The following is an 18,940-nucleotide window of genomic DNA, read 5'->3' as shown; positions in this document are numbered from 1 at the left end:
TGTGTTTTTTTATTCATGTCATGCAATTTTAGTTTCAAGAAGTAATCCACTATTTAAAAAAAATCTATAGCCAATAGATATATTTTAATAAAATTGGCTTAGATAATCAGACATTTTGGGAGTTTCAATGGAGGGGCAGCAGTTATTCCCATTGCATATTTGTGGATATCAATCTCTGTTTTAATACTCTGTATTCTGGGAACCTTATATTTAAAATCTACATTTTCATCATTAAAAACTATGCTGTTAGTAAGTATTTAATGACATGTTTTGGAGAACAAGTTCAGTGCATTCCTGCAAAATATAACTTATTGCAATATTTTTACAAACACGTTTTCAGAAGGTCTACATTCAGTGCAGTGAAGAGTAAGCACCATTAAGGCTATATCTCACATCTGTCGCATAGTGAGCAGGGCAAAGGGAAAGTGACCAGGAAGTTGACAATCTGGCAGTAGGTTTACATTTTACATTATATTTCAGAATGAATCAAAATGTGTGGGCTCATGCCAGCCCCCCCTAGGAGGGGGGAATTCTGGGCAACTATACTGCCTTTAGGCCCCTTGGGGCACAAGGCCCCAGGCAATTGACTACCTTTACCTAATGGTAAAACTGCCAATGACAAGACATAGCTTCCCACTTTAAAGTCATAAAGAGACAAATACAAAGAAACCTAAAACTAAACTCTTCATGTATCTTGAGTGAGAAATAATAGAGTCCAAGAAAGAAAACATATATTTTGAATTAAAAGTTAGGTCACATTTATTTATAAACATTTGAAACAACTCACATTGAACAAAGGGCTGTATACAACAAAGGGAAACAACACAGTTAAACCAAAAGCAATCATAGACAAAGATACTGCATGAGACGAGGCATGTGTTAAAACAAATTTAAGAAAATGAAACAAAAGCAAAGATTTAAAACTACAAACAAAATAATTATAACAGACAAGCTTTACAAAAAACATTAATATCGTTCAGACAGTTCAGCAAATGCTGCATTGAATCCTTACATTTAAAAGGAAGATAGATTTGGATTTTATCAGCAAAGAAGTAAATGGGATATTGTGTTTTTAACAACTGATCCCAAGGGGACCGAATGCAGGACTGAATTATGTATAACAGTGAGTAAAGCTGTGAGTGTGGTCTAGGTGCTGTATGGTGTCTCTGGTGTGGTGGGTCCAGGACAGAGCTGCCTGGCAGGGACAGGGCAGCATTCAGAGCTCAGAGAGGAAGAGAGGAAGTGGACACGACAGGCCAGGTCGTCCAGGAAATCCTTCTGTAGCTTTGTTATTGCTTGAGAGAGCACGGCGGGCAGCGATTGCACACTGAGAAGGATGGAGTCTAGTTTGTCTTCCAGAGCTACAATCCTCCTGTCAAGCTCATCGCTTTTGTGCTGCAGATCTAACACAAGATCATACATCATGTTCTGAGTCTGCAAAAAAGACAGTAAGGAGGTCAGGCTAGGCATCTATTGTTATAATATTTTCTGTAGGAAGGAAAATGTTAAAAAAAAAACATAAAATGAAAGTCCTCTATAATTTAAATAATGAAAACAAATAAAGGGATTAATGTACTTTTGACTAATCATACCTTAGATGTAACATGTATTTTATAAAATGTAGACATGAATACAATCTAAAAACTCTGAAATACACTGATGTTTCTTTATGAAATTGCTTCTTATTTATCTGATGAGGAATATATTTCAAACTCAATGAGATTTAAAAAAACAAATGTCATGAATTAAGGGAAGTAAATAATCATATTCTTCCCTCTGTAGCTGAATTATCATCATTGTTTTTTTATCAAACTGTTCACATGTGGAAGGGAAATAACAATGAAGAAATGTCATGTTGAATTGGGAAGGCTTCCTTTTTTCCTTTTGCAAATATGTTTTAAATAGTGAAAGATACTGCTCAAACAAACCTTAGCAAGGTCAGCGACTGTATTAGCCTGATCAGTCAACTTCCGTTGCTCCATTTTTACTGTTCGTAGTCTAAAAATGAAAAAGATGTCATTTTTGTGGCTTGTGAATCAGTTTTTGCTTATTAAAAACAAGTATGCTAATAAACATTCCAACAAACCCACCCACTTTATTTAAAAAAGACTTTTCTCTTTATTTCTGCTTAATGCTCCCCTGGGGATATTTTTTTATACCCACTGGTGGATGGCTTGCAGGAATTTACGTTGATGGTGGCGCACTCTGGCATGGTCGACCTTTTTGACGAGCTTGGTGTTTTTGTAGATGAGCCACGTCTCCCTTAACACATTGGCTGCTGTGTTTTTTATCTGTGACAGAGCATTGTGCATATGATACAGCAGAATAGCAGTGTTTTGAAATGTATTTAATAGTCAGCAATATTTGTATCGTACTCCATACTCTGGAAATTCACATTTGTTATCAAAAATATGTGCATATGTGATTGGTATAAGACCTTTTTGTAGAGCTGAGTATCCATCATGAAGTTATGGACGTGCTTCTCGGCTCTGGTGAGTTCTGACTTTCTTGCAACAACAGCGACCACTAAGGCTGTACAGCCTGCTCCCTGTTGAGGAGGGCAGTGGTTAGTCACATTTTGGCAAGTATAATACTGTTATCTTCTCATGCAGGATTTTTTTAAAAGTAGCCTTAACCGTTGATAAAATGATTAAAGTAAATACAATACGATTTTACAAAAGTACACTTTTCACGCTTCATTCAGATGTTGTATGTAGGAGTGGTATATATTTAAGGACGTCATGTGTTATATATTATCAGGGTGAATGTGAATTTAAGGCTAAATAGTGTTGTGGGTGCGCGTGTCCCATGTAAGGAGGCTGTAGTACCCTGAGTAGTAGTCCCTTAAACTCTCTCTCTCTCTCTCTCTCTCTCTCTCTCTCTCTCTCTCTCTCTCTCTCTCTCTCTCTCTCTCTCTCTCTCTCTCTCTCTCTCTCTCTCTCTCTCTCTCTCTCTCTCTCTCTCTCTCTCTCTCTCTCTCTCTCTCTCTCTCTTTCCCTGATTTCCGACTTTATCCACTGTCCTATCTCTTATAATAAAAGCACAAAAAGTCAAAAAATAAATCTTTAAAACAAATAGAGAGTGGATATATTGTGTTCTACTGTGGAGGGTAAGCTGAGTTTGGTATTACATTCAGCTATAGTATGTCTGGTTTCTTGTCTTTAGAAACCTTACCATGATTCCCGTCAATAGGCAAACACCTTTCCCACAGTAGGTGTGAGGGACCATGTCGCCGTAGCCAATAGATAGGAAGGTGATGGATATCAACCACATGGCTCCAAGAAAAGTACTGGTCACTTCTTGTGCATCATGATACCTGTGGAAACATGACAACTGGCTGTATCAGCGATTGATTTAAATAGCTTTGTTCAGATGCAAAAAGTTTGACGTTCAAAAAGTGCACAATTCTGATTTAGATCATAAACTGCTTTTAAATAATGGAATATACACATATCTGTAATATTAAGAACTGACTGAAAGGAGAGTGAGACGTTCTGAAGCTGATACCTCTCACAGACACGCACAGTCCACGCTGCAATGATCCAACAGGTCACACTGAAGACCAGCAGGACTGTTCCAGGGCAGATGGTCATCAGAGTCTTCATGACAAAACGAGTGTCAAAGCTGATCTTATTAAGCGCCCCAATGCTGCGGGAGGAAGCGTCGGTGAACAGCTTGCTGTGAAGTAGCATGACCCGGCCAATCAAGTAGAGGCGCAGGAACATGGGAACAGAGAGGATTATGTCGATATCAGCATCTGCTACAGATGCTGTGTAGCTGAAGGCCAGCCTGGTGGTCCAGGTGAACACATATTGGCCTGGGATTGGATGGATAGCACAGACAAGGAGCTCCAACACGACAAACAGAACACGCTCAAGGGTCATAGCAATCCTCCAATCGTCGGCTCCATTGTCCACCATGAAGAGCTGTAAAAAGAAGAAAAGATGAAATTAGGTTAACCAGATAACTAAGAACCAACAGTAGTCAAGAGTTCTCTTACTTTATCCACACACCTGGATTTCCCTTGCATGGTACATCACAATGAGTCCAAGAAGAAGAGCAGTCGAGAGGCTGATCAGTCCTTTCAATATGTAGGAATATATAGATTCCTGTAAATAATGGAGTCAGATACATCATCAAAAATCTACATTTAAATAATTAAACTTGATGAATAATGGGCTTGGGAGGAGGAAGGTACCTTGCTGTAAAATCCTCTTGAAAGCTCTGTCTCAATCACCATGACAATGATGCCAAACATCCCACAGACCAACGCGTAGTCGCTTAACTGTTTGCGCTTCCCAAAGAGAGCTCTTCTCTGACCCAGTCGGTAGCTAATGTCCTTGGACTTCTTCTGTGGTACATTGCCTTCTTCCCTGGTCAGGTTCTCACTATTGGCCTTGCTGGAGTCTTCTCTGATTACTTTGGAAAAGGCGTCCTCCAGGATGGTGCTGTGAAGAAGCTGAAGAGGCTGCTGACTAGAGTTGAGTTCTGAAAGACTGGATCTCAAAGTGCCATGGCTGCTCAGTGGATGCACTGCATCCCCGTTGACTAGGTCACTTTCAAAGGTGTCAGAGGGTGGAGATGTATGTTTAGGGAGGGGTGGTTTTGATCCACTGTGGTGCTGAGAGATCATCTACATAAGAAGTATGACAGTCAGAACAGGGTATGAAATTATTAAACCGAAATATTGTATTCTAAAAAGATGAACATTGTAACAAAAAAAAAAACCTCCTTTATAATCAGAAACCATGCTTAATTAAAAAAGGCATTCAAACCAAAGTACTTTAAAAAGAAAATCAATGCTGCACAAGAAGAGATCTTGACGCAACAAGCTATCATACTGGGGATCTGCCCATTTTAACTTTAATTGGCCAACTAAATAAGGTGTGCACTATTAGTTTGACATACACATTTTTTCAGTGACATTGTCATAGTTGTTGCCAATCAAATGCATGATTGGATTTTCTCTTTATAGAAATTGTTATTATCTATGGTACAAATAGCATTTATGTACCTGTCTAGCTCTCTCCTCCACTAAATCCTGGTTCCCCGGTGAACTAAACTGACTTGCCGAGAAGGACTGCAGACTCTTGTTACTTGCAGGAGTAGACAACCTCTTCATCCGCGGAGTGCTGGTCAAAGGGTTATAAGGGAGGTGCCGGCACTTGAGGATGATCGAGGGCTCTCGTGACGACTTACAGGTTTTATCGCCACTTGTCCCGCATTGAGAATCTTTCTTCTGACATTGCTGAACTAACAACGGTTCTTTACCAAAAATCTCCCTCCAGTTGAGCTCTGCAGCAACAGAAGACTCAGGATGTTGGTGTGGTTTCGGATTCACCTCAGCACACTCAAAGGAGTTCAAAGGGATGTTGAATAAATTTGGATGCACTGCTTGGCCGTTGTCTTTAAGTTTTAAATGATTGCAAGGCTGTTGCTGCAATGAATCTTTTCGACGTTCTGGGTCATTGCACTGAGGCATGAAATTATCCTGTGAATGGTTTGTTGCAGATTTCAAAAGATCCCTCTGGTGTGTTGGTTGTGGTAAAACCTGCCAAGAGGTCCGATTTGGGGTGCTTTGTGAGAAATGTTGGGTTTGTGGTAAAGTTGAAAGACTTTTGTTGTTTGAAACAAAGTGGCAGTCTTGGATTGTCCCCTGATTTGATGGCAGAAGAAAACTCGAAGCCTCTAAGTGTTGATGTGCATCAGGACAAGAACAACCACATCTGTCATTGTGGTTTGGATGTCCTACACTGGTCCCTGCTCTCTCTGCTGATGTTGATCCATCTCCAGCACTGCTAACCTGACCACACAGCAGCAGCCAGTCCTGATCACTCAGCTGTGATAAGGTTAAGTTTCGGGTTTTCTCTGGAGACTTCTGAGCTGAAACCCTTGTTGGACTGATTCCATTCGATCTTTCACAGGGTGACGACGAAACACAGCGCAGACTCGTCTCTTGTGGGGAAAAAGACGATTCCAAAGAGGCACCTGAGTACCGATCATGCAGCCCCTCAGGAGTTTTTGTTGGACGTGATGGACCTCCTGAGGTACAATGCTCATTCTCTCCGTCATGGAAGACTTCACCTGTTGAGTCAAGACGTCGAGTGGCATTGGTGGGTTTAACAAGGATCAACCTCATGGCATCACTGGAGAGCTGAAATAAGATAGCAGATAACATATGAACATTTGGATTACCATAGTGGAATTATAAAGAGAAAAGATGAGGACAATATGCAACAAAGATCCTACTAATGATTGAAATTCAGGATATTACTGTTCAAATGTGCATACGATAAACATCAGTTTTCCCCCTGTGTTTTAAACACAGACCTTAAATCAAGTTTAGGGCTGAAGTAGGATTCTGAAATGACAGCAGAATAAAAAAAGTTCCCAGGTTATCCAGGAAAAGTATGTTTGCTTTATCATTTTGCCTTTCCCTTGACCTCAAAAAATGGCCTATGTGCCAAAAAAATGTGGAGGAAAGTTGATTACACCTGTCAGTAATAGTCCACACTCCTGTTGTTATGCAGGGAGAATATTAATGAAGTGTATAACTCTCACTTATGTAATAGAAGCAACAATTTTCTTAACCTCAAACTGTGTTCAGCTGGTTATGAATGTGAAGCAGTCTGTCAGAATCAGATGTGCCCCCCCCCCCCACCCCCCCTTCACGTTATTCTACTCTGAAATCACAAGATAATTTTATAAATCAGTTCCACACATTATTTAACTATATTGATGAACCCAGTCCTGCTCTAATGACTTTTAGCAGTCAGATGGCATCTTGTGTTACTATTTCATAATTTCCTTTTTTACAAAACTGTATAAAAAATAGATCATTACACAGAAAACCTATGATTGATTTCACCAATAAACCACAGTAAATTGACATTTTTATGAAAATGTATTCCTTAAAAAAAATATTAGCCTCTAACAAACACCCTGAGTGTTAAGTCTGTAACGATCACAAATTTAAGCACTTGAACTCTGTAATAATAATGTCTTAAGAAGGCAAACCATATCATTACTCTTAACCTTATACTCACTTATTTTGTTCTTAAATCTTTGAACTGCAATTCAACATCTCTATTCTAATAACTTTTCATCTAAATAAAAAAGAATTCATGAAAAAAAATCATGACTGCTTCTTATTGTACTCACCTTCTTCTTCCATGTGTCCTTTTCCTCCAAACATGAAGAAGCAGGTTACTTATAACAAATGTTCCTGGTTTAAGAGGAGGACGAGCAGCTTGAGTTGGTGCCTCCTCAGTACGAACACTTGAAAAAGGAGCTTTGGAGACGCTTTCCTTTGAAAGTAATGATTAGAATTCAACATCAAGAAAGAAAAGGGCAGCAGCAGCTGGCCTGTTAAAGGGTTGCCATGCAAATAGACAGGGAGTGGGAGGGTGCAGCCACAGGTTAGGATGAAGAAAAACAAAAACCTTGAACATCAGACCGGCATGTTTAGTCGGGACATCACACGCAGAAGCTCAAAGAAATCCAGATGAAATGAAAGTGAACTGATTAGGTTGCTAGGGAAAGGAAAATAAAGTGGTTGTTTCCAATGCATAAAAGGAAATAAAAGGTCAGTTGAACTTGTCATTGAAGCTTTGTTGTTCAAAGGCCTTCCCACAGTCTCTTATCTCCTCTGCCACAAGAGCCTGGACAGACAAAGGCAGCCATTTTTAAATGTTGCTCTGAATGTATCTGTAAGTCCTCTTCAGTTCTGTGCTTTTTGACATAACAAATGCAACAAAGTCCTTACCTTAAACCTTTTTATGAGAAGATATACTTGGAAAAAATAATACTAAAACTTAAACATAGGGTGTGAAAAAAATGGACTTCACAATGTTTACACAGACAACTGTTCTACCCTAAAAGTTGGATTGTGTGATGTTAGATGATGTTTACTTTATGGATGGTGATTATATTATCTCTTTTCTTACAGTGAATAAATAAAACACTAAGATATATTATGTTGACTATGTGTTATTGTATTGATTTTTATTTAAAGATACAAACTATTTCCCCAAAATATATTATTTTCTGCACTTTCCAAGCATTGACTGGATGGACCTACTTTACTCCCCTTATTGAAAATCTTTCACATTTGCTTAACCCTCTGTTCTGAAATTACAAATTCTAATTTTGTGGTTAATCTTATACAACTTCTGTTTTTAGCAGTTAAGCTGCTAATGCTAATTTTTTATGGCTGCTGTCTATCTCTCCATCTGGCCTCAGACAAAAAGCCTGCAGCCTCAGCAGCTCAGTATACAAATGTTGCTGCGCTGTAGAAAACCTTTGTGAGTGACTGCAGCACTGGACACTGACGCTGGATCTATAAATGAATACCAAACAGATTCAAAAGTTCTTTCTGTGGCAGAGGGAAACCCAAATCTTACATTAACATGATAAACATGCATGAATTTAAACAGAAAGGTGTTCATTTAGAAATGTATTTGGATGTTGCTTTCAAACTAAGTTGTTGAATTTCACTAAAAAAACAGGCAACACTTTATACGACATTTCAAATATTTGACAAGTCACTAAATAGGAAATAGATAAAACTTTTGACCATGAACGCATGAGCCAGTGATTTAAACACAGCACTGAAAATGCTGAGTGTTTGGATCAGGACTTGATTCCCCTTTGTTTGAAAATCAATGCACTTTCATTTCATAATAAAAGAAAAGATAGCAGCACCCTGAAGCGATAGCTGACTAAAACCCAAAAGATTTGAATGGATTTCAGTGACAGTTTGAGGTGTGGAGATGACCAAGAAAGAGGAAATGCCTCTTGAAGGGTCTTTAAGAAGTTTGTTTCTGTAAAACTAAAATATCATAGAACATTTGTTAGTTTAAACAAATAGCTGAATTCATCGTCTATTTTCGTTGAGTGATGAGTCCATAAAGTGACATGTTTTTCATTGGTTCCTACCAGGCCTCTGCTGAGGGGCGGCACAGGCTAAGCATTTGGATTTATCTGACTCAAGTAAATTCTTAAGCCTCTGTGCTCGACGCACAGGCTCCGTCGGCTCCTTGATCACTTGCAAGTAACTCAGAAGACAGAAAAAAAGAAGATTCCAGCTGCAGTCATTTCCATTTACTTGAATTTTTGCGAGTTAGCATTAGTCAAAAAAAAAATAAAAAATCACAATCAAGCAGCTGTAATCAGGGAAAATTCAACTTCAGTGTGTGACTTGATGTGTGTGCTTCTTGGCAACAGAAGGGAATATCTGGCATTTAAAAGCAACAAGAGAAATTGATGATTGAGTGGTGAAATTTAATGAATTACTCTGAAACATCAGGCTTCCCACCTCCCGAGAAGTGCGAGAAAGAAAAATCATTGTTACTTTTTTTTTAATTTGCCTTATTTATGGCAAAGTGCACAAACATGGGTATCAGTTTTGACCTTGATAGGGGAAAATGATCTTCTCCCTGCAAAGCCAAGCCCTCTGGTATTGAAGAGATCGTTTCTCGGCAGTTGGTGGTAAAGCAACAACACTCGTTTTTCAATGGAATTACTCAATTTTCAATGAAAGTCTCAAATGCGCATAGGCAGCCAGTTTTCATGTGGAGTTATTGGGAAGAAGAGTGCGTTCACTTTGAGTTGTACCCAGCAAATCGTTGGTTTAAGGGGTTCTCCGGCGACTTCATCCATTCCTTCTTCAGCTGCTGTTTGAGCTGTGACAATCTCATGTTGGGATTTTCTTTTTTCAGGCGGGGCATGTTGGCCTCCTCAAAGGCAGCAAAAGCTGCTTTCATCCTCCTCTCTGGGTGGTGGTCCAAGTCCTCAGGGCCAATGCTGGTAACAGAGAGACTCTTTAGAACACTTTAAACATCAGTAAAATCACAAAGACAACAGACTGTCAGTAAAAATGTTACCTGAGCACTGAGATGGCATCTTCTATTGTTCTGGCTTCCACACTTCCTTCTTCAGGAATAATTCTGTTCACGTTTTCCTCCAATGGAGTCTCCAAGTGGCTCTTTTCTGTAGGAAGAATTGTATTTTGTGACATCACAAAGATAGTGTCACGGTAAATACAGTTAATTTAGAAATTCTTAAAACAGCCAAAGATGTTTTTCTGTGACTTTTGTCCTTTAACCAACTGATTTTGTCATACATTTCAACGTGAACTGTACCTTTTGGCTGTTGCTGCTCCTGCTCCGCTTGCAGCTGCTCATTCTGAATCGCCTCCTCAATCTGGGCTCGGGTTAACTTTCCTCCAGCTGCAGCCTCCTTCTGGAGTTTGCCTTTCAGCCTGGCACTCTCCTCATCCAGAAGTCGCTGGTTTTCTTTTTTTCTTTCCAGAAGCTCAAGCCTCTTTTTCTCCTTGTCATCCTGCAACAACAGAATGTTCACGAGTCAGACTGTGTGATTAAGAAACTAAAGCTGAACTTAAACGAACACAAGCAATCACTCTCAGTACTATTCCACCTTTCATCCATGAGAGTTAAGAATCCTCGATTAAAAAAAAAAGGAAAAGACAATAAAAAGAATCATTGAGTAAGAAACCAAACAGTTACAGGATTCTGTAACAAATAATAACAATTTAACAATGAAGTTGAAAAAATTCCCTGTTGACTTCAAACTACACCATCCAACATAACCATAATTTAATTCCTGTGTTTAAGAGAGAAAATCCACTAACAGGTTATCTTAAACTGGGGATACTTTAAGATATTCATCATGTTCATGAATCAAGTCAAATTTTAAAAAAGGCAGAATGCAATATAATTTCCTCTTGAGAAGCAAACCTACATTTGTTATTTGGCACATATCTACTAAGGCTAAGCTCAATTATTAAGTTCTTGCTAAGAAACCACAAAGGTATTACACTGGGGATGGTTCACAGCTGATCTCACCAGGTCTTCAGTCCTGTCATCGAGTTATTGAACCAAAACAGCAACTTCTCCAAGCCAAAATCACAGCTATGAAAATACAGAAATGTGAGCATTGCACCACATCGGTGAGTCAGCTCACCTTTCTCTGCTCCTTTTTCAGTACATGTTTGTCAGTTTCTTGCCACAGAGCGTCCTCTTCCTGTTGCTTTTTGCGGGCGTCTGCCACTGCCTTGGCCTCGGCCTTGCGGGCTTTGGCTGTGGCCGCCTTCGAGTTCTCACCCTGGAACTTCTTTGGCATCCCAACAGCTGCTCTTCAGCTGACAGACACGGATCAATAAGAACCAGAAATCAGTTTGACAGTGAAAGGATTAGTCAAGTATGATCTAAGACTGATACTTACACTTCTGATGTCATTTATTTTATCCAACACAAAACCTTATTCACAAGCTGTATTGTAGTTTTATTCTGTTTGTACTGAACTCACCTGCCTGTTAAACACCATGTGTTTATACTATGGTTATGAGAACAGATCTACCTGCATGATCAGTGTATAATGTGTTCATTAAGAAATGCATGACAACTTCATTAAGATGGAAACCATAACTAAATGTTATTGGAAATGTGGGTAAGTGAACAAGCAGGTTAAAAATAGATGTTTTCTCAAAGAGGAGGAAACATTAATAAACATAAAAGTGTTGTAAAATGAAACATGCCAATTCAGCTGTGTTAGTCAGTGTTAGGTGTTTAGCTATAGCTAGCTAATGTTAGCCTGGTAAACAAGCCTCTAAGCTTTAAAAGCGACTCAGTCATTCCCGAGATCACTTCGCCGAAATGTAACTAAGAGGATACTTATCCCAGTTTATATATATGTAAGCACAAAGCGGTTTCATACCAGTATGAGAGGAAAAACGGGCAGTAGGTAGACAACAGCTCAGTGTTGTTTCGAAGAGGCATCTGCCACCTCCTCTCTGCAACCAGCGCGCACGCTGATGACGTAGGTTCTCCTCTCTCCTCACCGATAAAACCAAAACCTTCATCCTCTTCTACATTTGAAAGTTAAATGTCTTTCACTGTATGGCAGTTCCCCTTTAGCTGTTTTCTGTTGAAATATTTAAGAAACCATTAACGCCACATTTATTGACATATTGTACCTCATTGTCATTAGACTGTAAATATTAAGTTAAGAAGTCAAATCACCCCAGAATAATTTTTCGATTTAACATGACTCCTACTTTAAAGAAAAATGTGGCAAATACTCGTAAATCAAAATTAAAATGACATGACAATCTTTAAATAAGAAATAAAAGAAAAAACATCGATAAGAACATTCACATGTAATTTAAAGATATGTAAATGTAGATATAAAGGTATGTAGATATATAATGGAATATGTTATAGTTTGTTTTTCAGTGGATGAGAAAAACTATATGCTATTTATATATAGGTTAATTTTTAAAAATGTATACACAGGTCATTGTTTAATGTCAATAACACATGCATCTGTCAGACTTCAGTCAAGAGACACAGACACTAACGTAGTTTAGATTTTATTCATATAAACAGTTTACACATATTTAAAACCAAGAACTGTGCTTATGCTTAAATATGCATCAATAACAACATGGTTGAAGTTTATGATTAATGAGAGTTCATGGAGCCTGTTTTTGTGTGTATTCGACACTCAGAAGTCATTGTCACTCTCCTCCATAATAGGAGGTCTCATAGCACCCTTGGAAGGGCGAGCACCCCCGGACACTGGTCCCTCCAGACTGTCATCCTCCAAATCCTTGCTCTCCTCTTCTTCCTCATCTTCCTCGTCATCCTCATCCACATCAATCTCACTGTCTTCAGTCTGAAACAGGGGGTAGCAAGCAGGTATCGACTTTATTCACTCATGTAATTACTGACCACACAATGTGCGATACAACATGGACGCACACGTTTTTTATTCTAACTTAGAGGCATCTAATGTCTCACATTAACATCAGACAGAAGGATCTAATTACCAAACCATCTCTTTGGCCGTAATGGAAACAAGCCCAGTCCAGACCTCGTTTCACAGTAAATCACTAAACTGGGACACTTCAACTAAAGGGACCACTTTAACCTAATTTAAAGGAAAAATCCAGTTCAAACACTTCAACATAAGGATGTTCTTACATCTACACAGGCCCAAATGCAATATTATTTACACCCACAGATGTATCAGTGGAGCAGAATGGAGTTTCAGAACACAGGGTTTACATTGAGGGTCTGCTCCTCGTCCTGTGTGAACAACCCTCTCTCTGTCAAATATTTGGAGAATGGATTTTTCCTTTAAATACATTCAGTAGATGAATAGTTTTAGGAGTTTTAGGAGAGTGGATTCCTTAACAAACCTTTCCCTTCCGTTGCCTTTTGAGAAAAGGGATCGACCGTCTGGAAACAGCTAAAGCGGACTTTCAAAACACAAGTGTGTGACAGAGAAAGTCAAATATGGAACAGAAGCAAAGTGAAAAGGAAATCTGATCATAAAATTAAACAGGTGCACTGTTAACAGCATGTCATTCTGTAGTGAGAGAGACGGGACAGAAGAAGGAGAATCTTGACTCGCTCTTGCAGTACTAACCTCTTCGCTATCAGCACCCTGCATGTTCCCAATGAATCTGCCTCCTCGACCTATGGTGCAAATAGAGGCAACATTTACATTTATATGAAATCCTGCGGATACGTTTAGTGTTGATTTATTTTTGCTGACCACATAAAAATAATCAGAACCACAGAAAACTGTTTTGTTTTTTTTCTGTAATAAGAAAAATGGTTAAAGACATGGACTGTGTACCTGCCATGATTCCGTTTCGTGTTGGCCTCGGCTTGGAAGGTCGATTCACTTCCATGTCGCTGTCTGAACCTTCATCCTCTGGAACATCCATGTCGGAGTCCTCGTCCTTCACTGCGGAACACATTGTTTAAAAATAAAAAGCATCTGCTATCACAAACTGGGGTTATGATTTGTGATTGTTGCTTTGCTTGCTCAGTTTGTAATTTGGTGTCTCACAAGAACTCCTCATTTGATCCCTCTCCTCCTCCCTCAGTTTGTTTTGCATCATCCTCATTGTGTTTTCAGCCTCCTGCAACAAAAAGAAGCAGACAAACACTTTCATCCCATCTGAATTTTAATTACCGAGCCGTTATCTTTTTTACAAGAACGGAAGAGGGACGCTAATGTTTCACACATCTTCAGTGTGGCCATTTTATTCCCATTGTCTTCTGGATTTATACAGAAATATGACAACAGGCACCACAACATGTGCTTAACAAGCACTTCCATTATAGACACATAATAAAACATCAGACGCTGACTGGTGTCCGTGACATATACACACACCTCAAACCTCTCCTGGTCCAGCCTACGGTATTCATCCAGCTGAGACTCCAGGAAGCAGAGGTTCCTGAACTTCTCCACATATGTTTCATATTGTTTCTGCAAATCTTCTTCTATCTTTTCATATTCATCCATGAAGGCTGGCCTAAAACATTAAAAGAGAAACAAAAGACAAGCACTTCAGAGGAAAGGACACATACGGCAAAGATTTGTTCGCAGATGCCCAATTTAAAATTTGGGAGGAACAAAAAACTTTGTTGTTGTTTTTACTTTACTCATCACATAATATGCCTTTTTTTGGTACTCGTCAGGTTGTGAACTGACCTGACACTTTGTAGTGTCTGAAGCCTCTTCCGATTCCTCTCCAGCTCCTGCTTCTTCTTTTCAATCTTAGCATCCAGACTTGTTTCATCAGAAACAACGTTACTAAGCATGTCTTTGGTCTTCTCCACACTCTCCTTTGTCATAAACACAAAGGCACGCGAGTAGATTAAGCACCACTGCATCGGTAAAAACAGGTCACGTGTGAATATATAGGTGAAGGTTAAAAGAGTTAATACTAACCAAAACCTCCTTGATGGCAGCTCTCAGGGCTTTTTCAGTTTCATTGATCTCCAAAGGTCTGGCGATAGCTGCAGTTCTCATTTCCTAGAAAAGACATTGAAACCTCAGATAGAGAAACCTTCTGCACTACCGTCACTGATATCTTTTCACAATGACTGCACTTGTGTAATACGGCTGTTATCATCTGAGACTAGCAGCTTTGTTTTACTATGCATAAATGAAATCACAGCACAAAGTCTTAAATGTTTAGGGTTACATCATTTTCTATTTGGTTTGGGTCTAACTAAAAGACCATGAGAAATTATTTTTTGTATTATTTGAAAATTTTGAATCTAGAAAAACCTTTAACTTTTTTTTGTTTTCAAACTGTGTGTGTGTGTGTGTGTGTGTGTGTGTGTGTGTGTGTGTGTGTGTGTGTGTGTGTGTGAGTATTCAATGTTTTCCCTCACTCTTAGTTCCACTTCTTTTCCCAATAAGTCGTACAGAGACGCTCCTTTGGAGGTGACCTCAGATGCCAGCTGCCGAGCTGCTTTAAGATCTGAAATCTAAAGAGAAGACAGAGTGAAAGCTAATATGAGCAGTAAATAAAAATATTTCGTCAGCTGCACATTCACATCTATGTGGAATTTGCCTCAACGTATCTGTTGTACTTTCGAACAATGACTCAGTCTAAATGTTACTTGGTGTAACTTTTCTGTCGCAGACTCCTCTTTTATTATAGAGTTGTTTTGAACTTAAAACACCAACCCAGACATTAGATTATAGTGTAAACCAAACAGAGCATCTCACCCGTGATCCGAGGTCGAACTTGAACTTGCTGTTATCCTCCTCGATTTGATCCCCCAGTGTCATCTGCTTGGTCTTCATTGCGGTGTACAGTACTGAGGTGATCTTCAGCATCTCTTTCACTGCATAGCCATCAGCCTGGTAGAGACGCTTGGTGTTTAACTTGATGTGAGCCTTAGTGGCCTGCATCCACAAGAGACACCAGTTAAGACAGGCAACTCTTCTGAAGGTTATTTGTACATTCAGCACAACTTTAAAAACAGACATCACCATAAACTGGGCAACAGCCTTGATGAAGAATATTCTGTCGGACTCTGTGTCAACATCAGTGGGGATATCCATGTGAGGTTCATATCTGTATGCAGTGGAGAAAGAGATTAAAGTAAACATAGACTTCTTCTTATCCAAAGGGGACAGGCCAAGATCGGCATATGAAGCAACAACATGTTGTGAAACACATTTTCAGTTTAACAACCAAAGAAATGTATGCAAAAAATGTTTAGAGACTATACATACATTAAAAAAACAATCTTTTATCAGATAGTTTAGCTTTAATAAAAAGAAGTTTGTGGGAAGTACTGACAAACCTTTTTACGAGCCATATTAGGATTTCTGCAACTAAAGTGAAGTTTGGAGTTCTGAAGTTCTCCATGGAAATCAACCGCGGATAGCCCAACGCCCTCATCATTTCTGTGAAATCTGACAAATACATGGATGCAATCCTGATCACTGTTCCGTATAGACACAAGCACCAGGTCTCTGTGAGCTGATATCATGGGTATTGATCAAGTGCGAGCAAACACTTACTTCTTAAGTCTCTGAAGGACATTTTCACGGATGAAGACTGGAAAGAAAGACATCCACTGATTCCTCCTCTAACAGCAAAACAAAGACAGTATATTAAAAGACAACCGAACACATTAATCTGCATAATAGTATGTAATAATGGGAAGACATTGGAAGATAAAGTCAGAATAATTCTGGTCTGTAATCATACATTTTAACACCATCGACTGTAGGTAATCCCAAGTAGCCCGGTAAAAACATCAAGCTTTTAAACACAGATTCCTTCGTTTAACATTAAATTGAATATCAGTAGTATGTTGTACTATCAGCCGACAGGATAAAAGTAATATCAGTATAACTGGAGTTTACACTGACGTTGCAGCGGTGACTAGCTAGCTTGTGGCTACATTGAAATGATCGAAATAACAGCTAACGCTGGAGAAAATAAGCTTTCTAGCAGAGCAAACTTTCCTTGCTACTCGATAGACAGTGGGCAAACATGGTAATATATTGTTATTAGTTTGAGATTGAGGTTTGTTTGTTTTTTACCTTTCGTTGTAGTATCTGAACTAGCTAGATGTTCGTTCACCTCCGCCTCTTCCCATGGATCGTCTCCATGGTAACCAATACCTATGTTTCCTCTACGGAAGCTCGGCCAAGCCAAAAGGATTAGCAAAATTACTTACAAATAGTGACATCATCTGCAATTTATTTATTTATTTATTTTCTATTATTGTCGAAATATAAAATAAAGCAACCTTGCCGTAAGGGTCTAATGAGGATGTTTATGTGAGCTTCTCTGCAATGTCTTACTTTTCCAATATAAAGTATTGACAGTTGGAGGAAATATTTTCATGCATGACTGGAAAATTTGGAAACTGGGCTATCGCTACGTTGTCTTCACCTAATAAATGAGTTGTGAACACATGGAACTTGTTGGACAGGAAAGAGCATCCGTTGCTGCAGTGTGTCGGCTACTTTTATCAAATAATGGCGCAGTAACACATGTGGCCACAGGGAGGGGACACTTCACAATCTGCGCCACAGACGTCTTTCTTTTCTATGGGAAACTCTCCTGACGCAGAACATGATGGAGCAAACTGGTGAGTCTCCTCACAACAACAGCCCGACTGGAAATGAACCGCCCGCCTGTGGCCTCCACAGTAAACGCTTGAAGGAGCTGGAAAATGCTGCTCTGCAAACCACTTTGATATCACAAATGGAGACGGAAGAATCTGGGGCGGACGCCGGGAGCTGGACGGAACAGCAGACCGGGGAGGGCGAGCACTCGAGCGGCATGTCCTTGAACAAGCAGTCGGCCCCTCCGCAGCTCGGCGCGGACACCGAGGCGGAAGAAGTGGAGTCGGGAGAGCATGTCGTCAAGGAACGGGTCGAAGAGGAAAGGACCCTGACGGACCATTTAAACAAAAGGCTGCTCTCCTCCTTTCTGGAGAAACTTAATGAAAGGGACCTGGCGCTTCCCGGTGTGCAGCGCTTGGACTGTGCTGTAGCGGACGAGGACTCAAACAGGGCCGCAGAGGAGTGGTGAAGCAGCGGGTGAAAGAACGGGCAAGAGAGGGAGCAGACAATGTGCACGGACAGTGCAATCACATTTGAAAGACAGGCCTTCCGCTTGGCCTACGACTTTGTTCTGGATGGTAACGTGTGAAGAAATGTAATGCTTACTTTTGTATAGTGAGAATGGGTGAGATATTGAACAAAACATGCAATAAATGATCATCATTTAACATGAGGTCTTTCTGGTACATATTTGTTTCTTGTATCTGGCGGCCATGATGCATGGATATCGGCCATGTGTGAATACTTGGAGTGACATTTAATCATCAGCAGGTGTCAGTATTCGCCTATATGCATCGATAAGCTTTACACAACCCCATAGCGCAGTAGGTTATTTCAACTGTGAAATGAGAATTGATGTGGAAAAGTTGGCAGGACCTAAGTAAAAAAAAAAAAAAATCTATAAACCTTTATACAGATGTTATAATACAAGACAAATCTATGTTCAATTCTATGTACTTTTAATCCCCAAGAGGGTAATTCTGGTTCTGGTTATTTTACCGCATGTTCCCAATATTATTTTTAACTTTATGTATTCACATTACACAACTCGATTTCTCTGAAAAATAAGTGGTGTATTTGGCAGTATAATAGCTCTGGGACATAAATATTGCTCAGTATTATGGAGCGTTCACCAATATGCAGGTTATCCATGTAGACCAATGTAACCCCATTATCCTTCAAGGATGCTGAATGTTCTAACTGTGCACTGAAAACAAGCCAGATTGCCCAGAAAATGGGCATCCAGGATTTCCTATCAGAAAGTCAGATTCTGACTTTTCTGACCTTAAGAAAGTTTTCATCTTCACAGTGGCCCCTGTTCAATGAGCCTGGACCCAGAGAAGTTGGAGGCCTCCCTGTATATGTTTTACAGTTTCCTCCTTTAAATGGTAGTTTCAGCTCAAATGTGTGATAGCAGCAATGAACTGTTTGCACACAATAGTTCTTGAACGTGTTCCTGAGTCTATGCAGTGATTTTCCCTTCAGAATAGCATCTGTTTTTTCATGCAGGTCCATC

At 39.6% G+C, this 18,940-nt stretch overlaps 3 protein-coding genes across 5 annotated transcripts; all 3 read right to left on the bottom strand.

Moving 5' to 3' along the window:
- Positions 1 to 1,122: 1,122 nt before the first annotated feature.
- On the bottom strand, positions 1,123 to 6,240 carry kcnn1b (potassium intermediate/small conductance calcium-activated channel, subfamily N, member 1b). The gene is made up of 9 exons (XM_079350505.1): positions 5,015 to 6,240; positions 4,199 to 4,633; positions 4,014 to 4,109; positions 3,508 to 3,926; positions 3,175 to 3,316; positions 2,438 to 2,548; positions 2,164 to 2,291; positions 1,929 to 1,998; positions 1,123 to 1,434 (listed from the first exon to the last, which is right to left on the bottom strand). Exons 1-9 carry the CDS (start codon positions 6,176 to 6,178, stop codon positions 1,147 to 1,149), a joined length of 2,853 nt encoding a protein of 950 aa, XP_079206631.1. The 5' UTR covers positions 6,179 to 6,240; the 3' UTR covers positions 1,123 to 1,146.
- Positions 6,241 to 9,261: 3,021 nt separating this feature from the next.
- On the bottom strand, positions 9,262 to 11,865 carry ccdc124 (coiled-coil domain containing 124). The gene is made up of 5 exons (XM_079349509.1): positions 11,737 to 11,865; positions 10,984 to 11,161; positions 10,143 to 10,341; positions 9,885 to 9,990; positions 9,262 to 9,804 (listed from the first exon to the last, which is right to left on the bottom strand). Exons 2-5 carry the CDS (start codon positions 11,140 to 11,142, stop codon positions 9,600 to 9,602), a joined length of 669 nt encoding a protein of 222 aa, XP_079205635.1. The 5' UTR covers positions 11,143 to 11,161; positions 11,737 to 11,865; the 3' UTR covers positions 9,262 to 9,599.
- Positions 11,866 to 12,372: 507 nt separating this feature from the next.
- Positions 12,373 to 17,000, bottom strand: cluap1 (clusterin associated protein 1). 3 transcript variants are annotated; one of them, XM_079351364.1, is made up of 13 exons: positions 16,894 to 17,000; positions 16,366 to 16,431; positions 16,146 to 16,257; positions 15,829 to 15,913; positions 15,562 to 15,741; positions 15,222 to 15,317; positions 14,773 to 14,856; positions 14,533 to 14,666; positions 14,212 to 14,353; positions 13,882 to 13,954; positions 13,666 to 13,776; positions 13,453 to 13,502; positions 12,373 to 12,696 (listed from the first exon to the last, which is right to left on the bottom strand). In XM_079351364.1, the coding sequence occupies exons 2-13, from the start codon at positions 16,385 to 16,387 to the stop codon at positions 12,526 to 12,528; spliced, it is 1,260 nt and encodes a 419-aa protein (XP_079207490.1). In that variant the 5' UTR covers positions 16,388 to 16,431; positions 16,894 to 17,000; the 3' UTR covers positions 12,373 to 12,525. The 3 variants fall into 3 exon arrangements, with proteins under 3 accessions (XP_079207490.1, XP_079207488.1, XP_079207489.1); XM_079351362.1 differs by having other exon boundaries at positions 16,366 to 16,428; positions 16,894 to 16,980; XM_079351363.1 differs by lacking the exon at positions 16,894 to 17,000 and having other exon boundaries at positions 16,366 to 16,871.
- Between the last annotated feature and the right edge of the window lie 1,940 nt (positions 17,001 to 18,940).

The sequence above is a fragment of the Symphodus melops genome (assembly GCF_947650265.1).
Source record: "Symphodus melops genome assembly, chromosome: 8".
Classification (NCBI taxonomy): Eukaryota; Metazoa; Chordata; class Actinopteri; order Labriformes; family Labridae; genus Symphodus; species Symphodus melops.
Note: the sequence above shows the minus strand (reverse complement) of the source record. Positions and strands in the feature narration are given on the sequence as shown.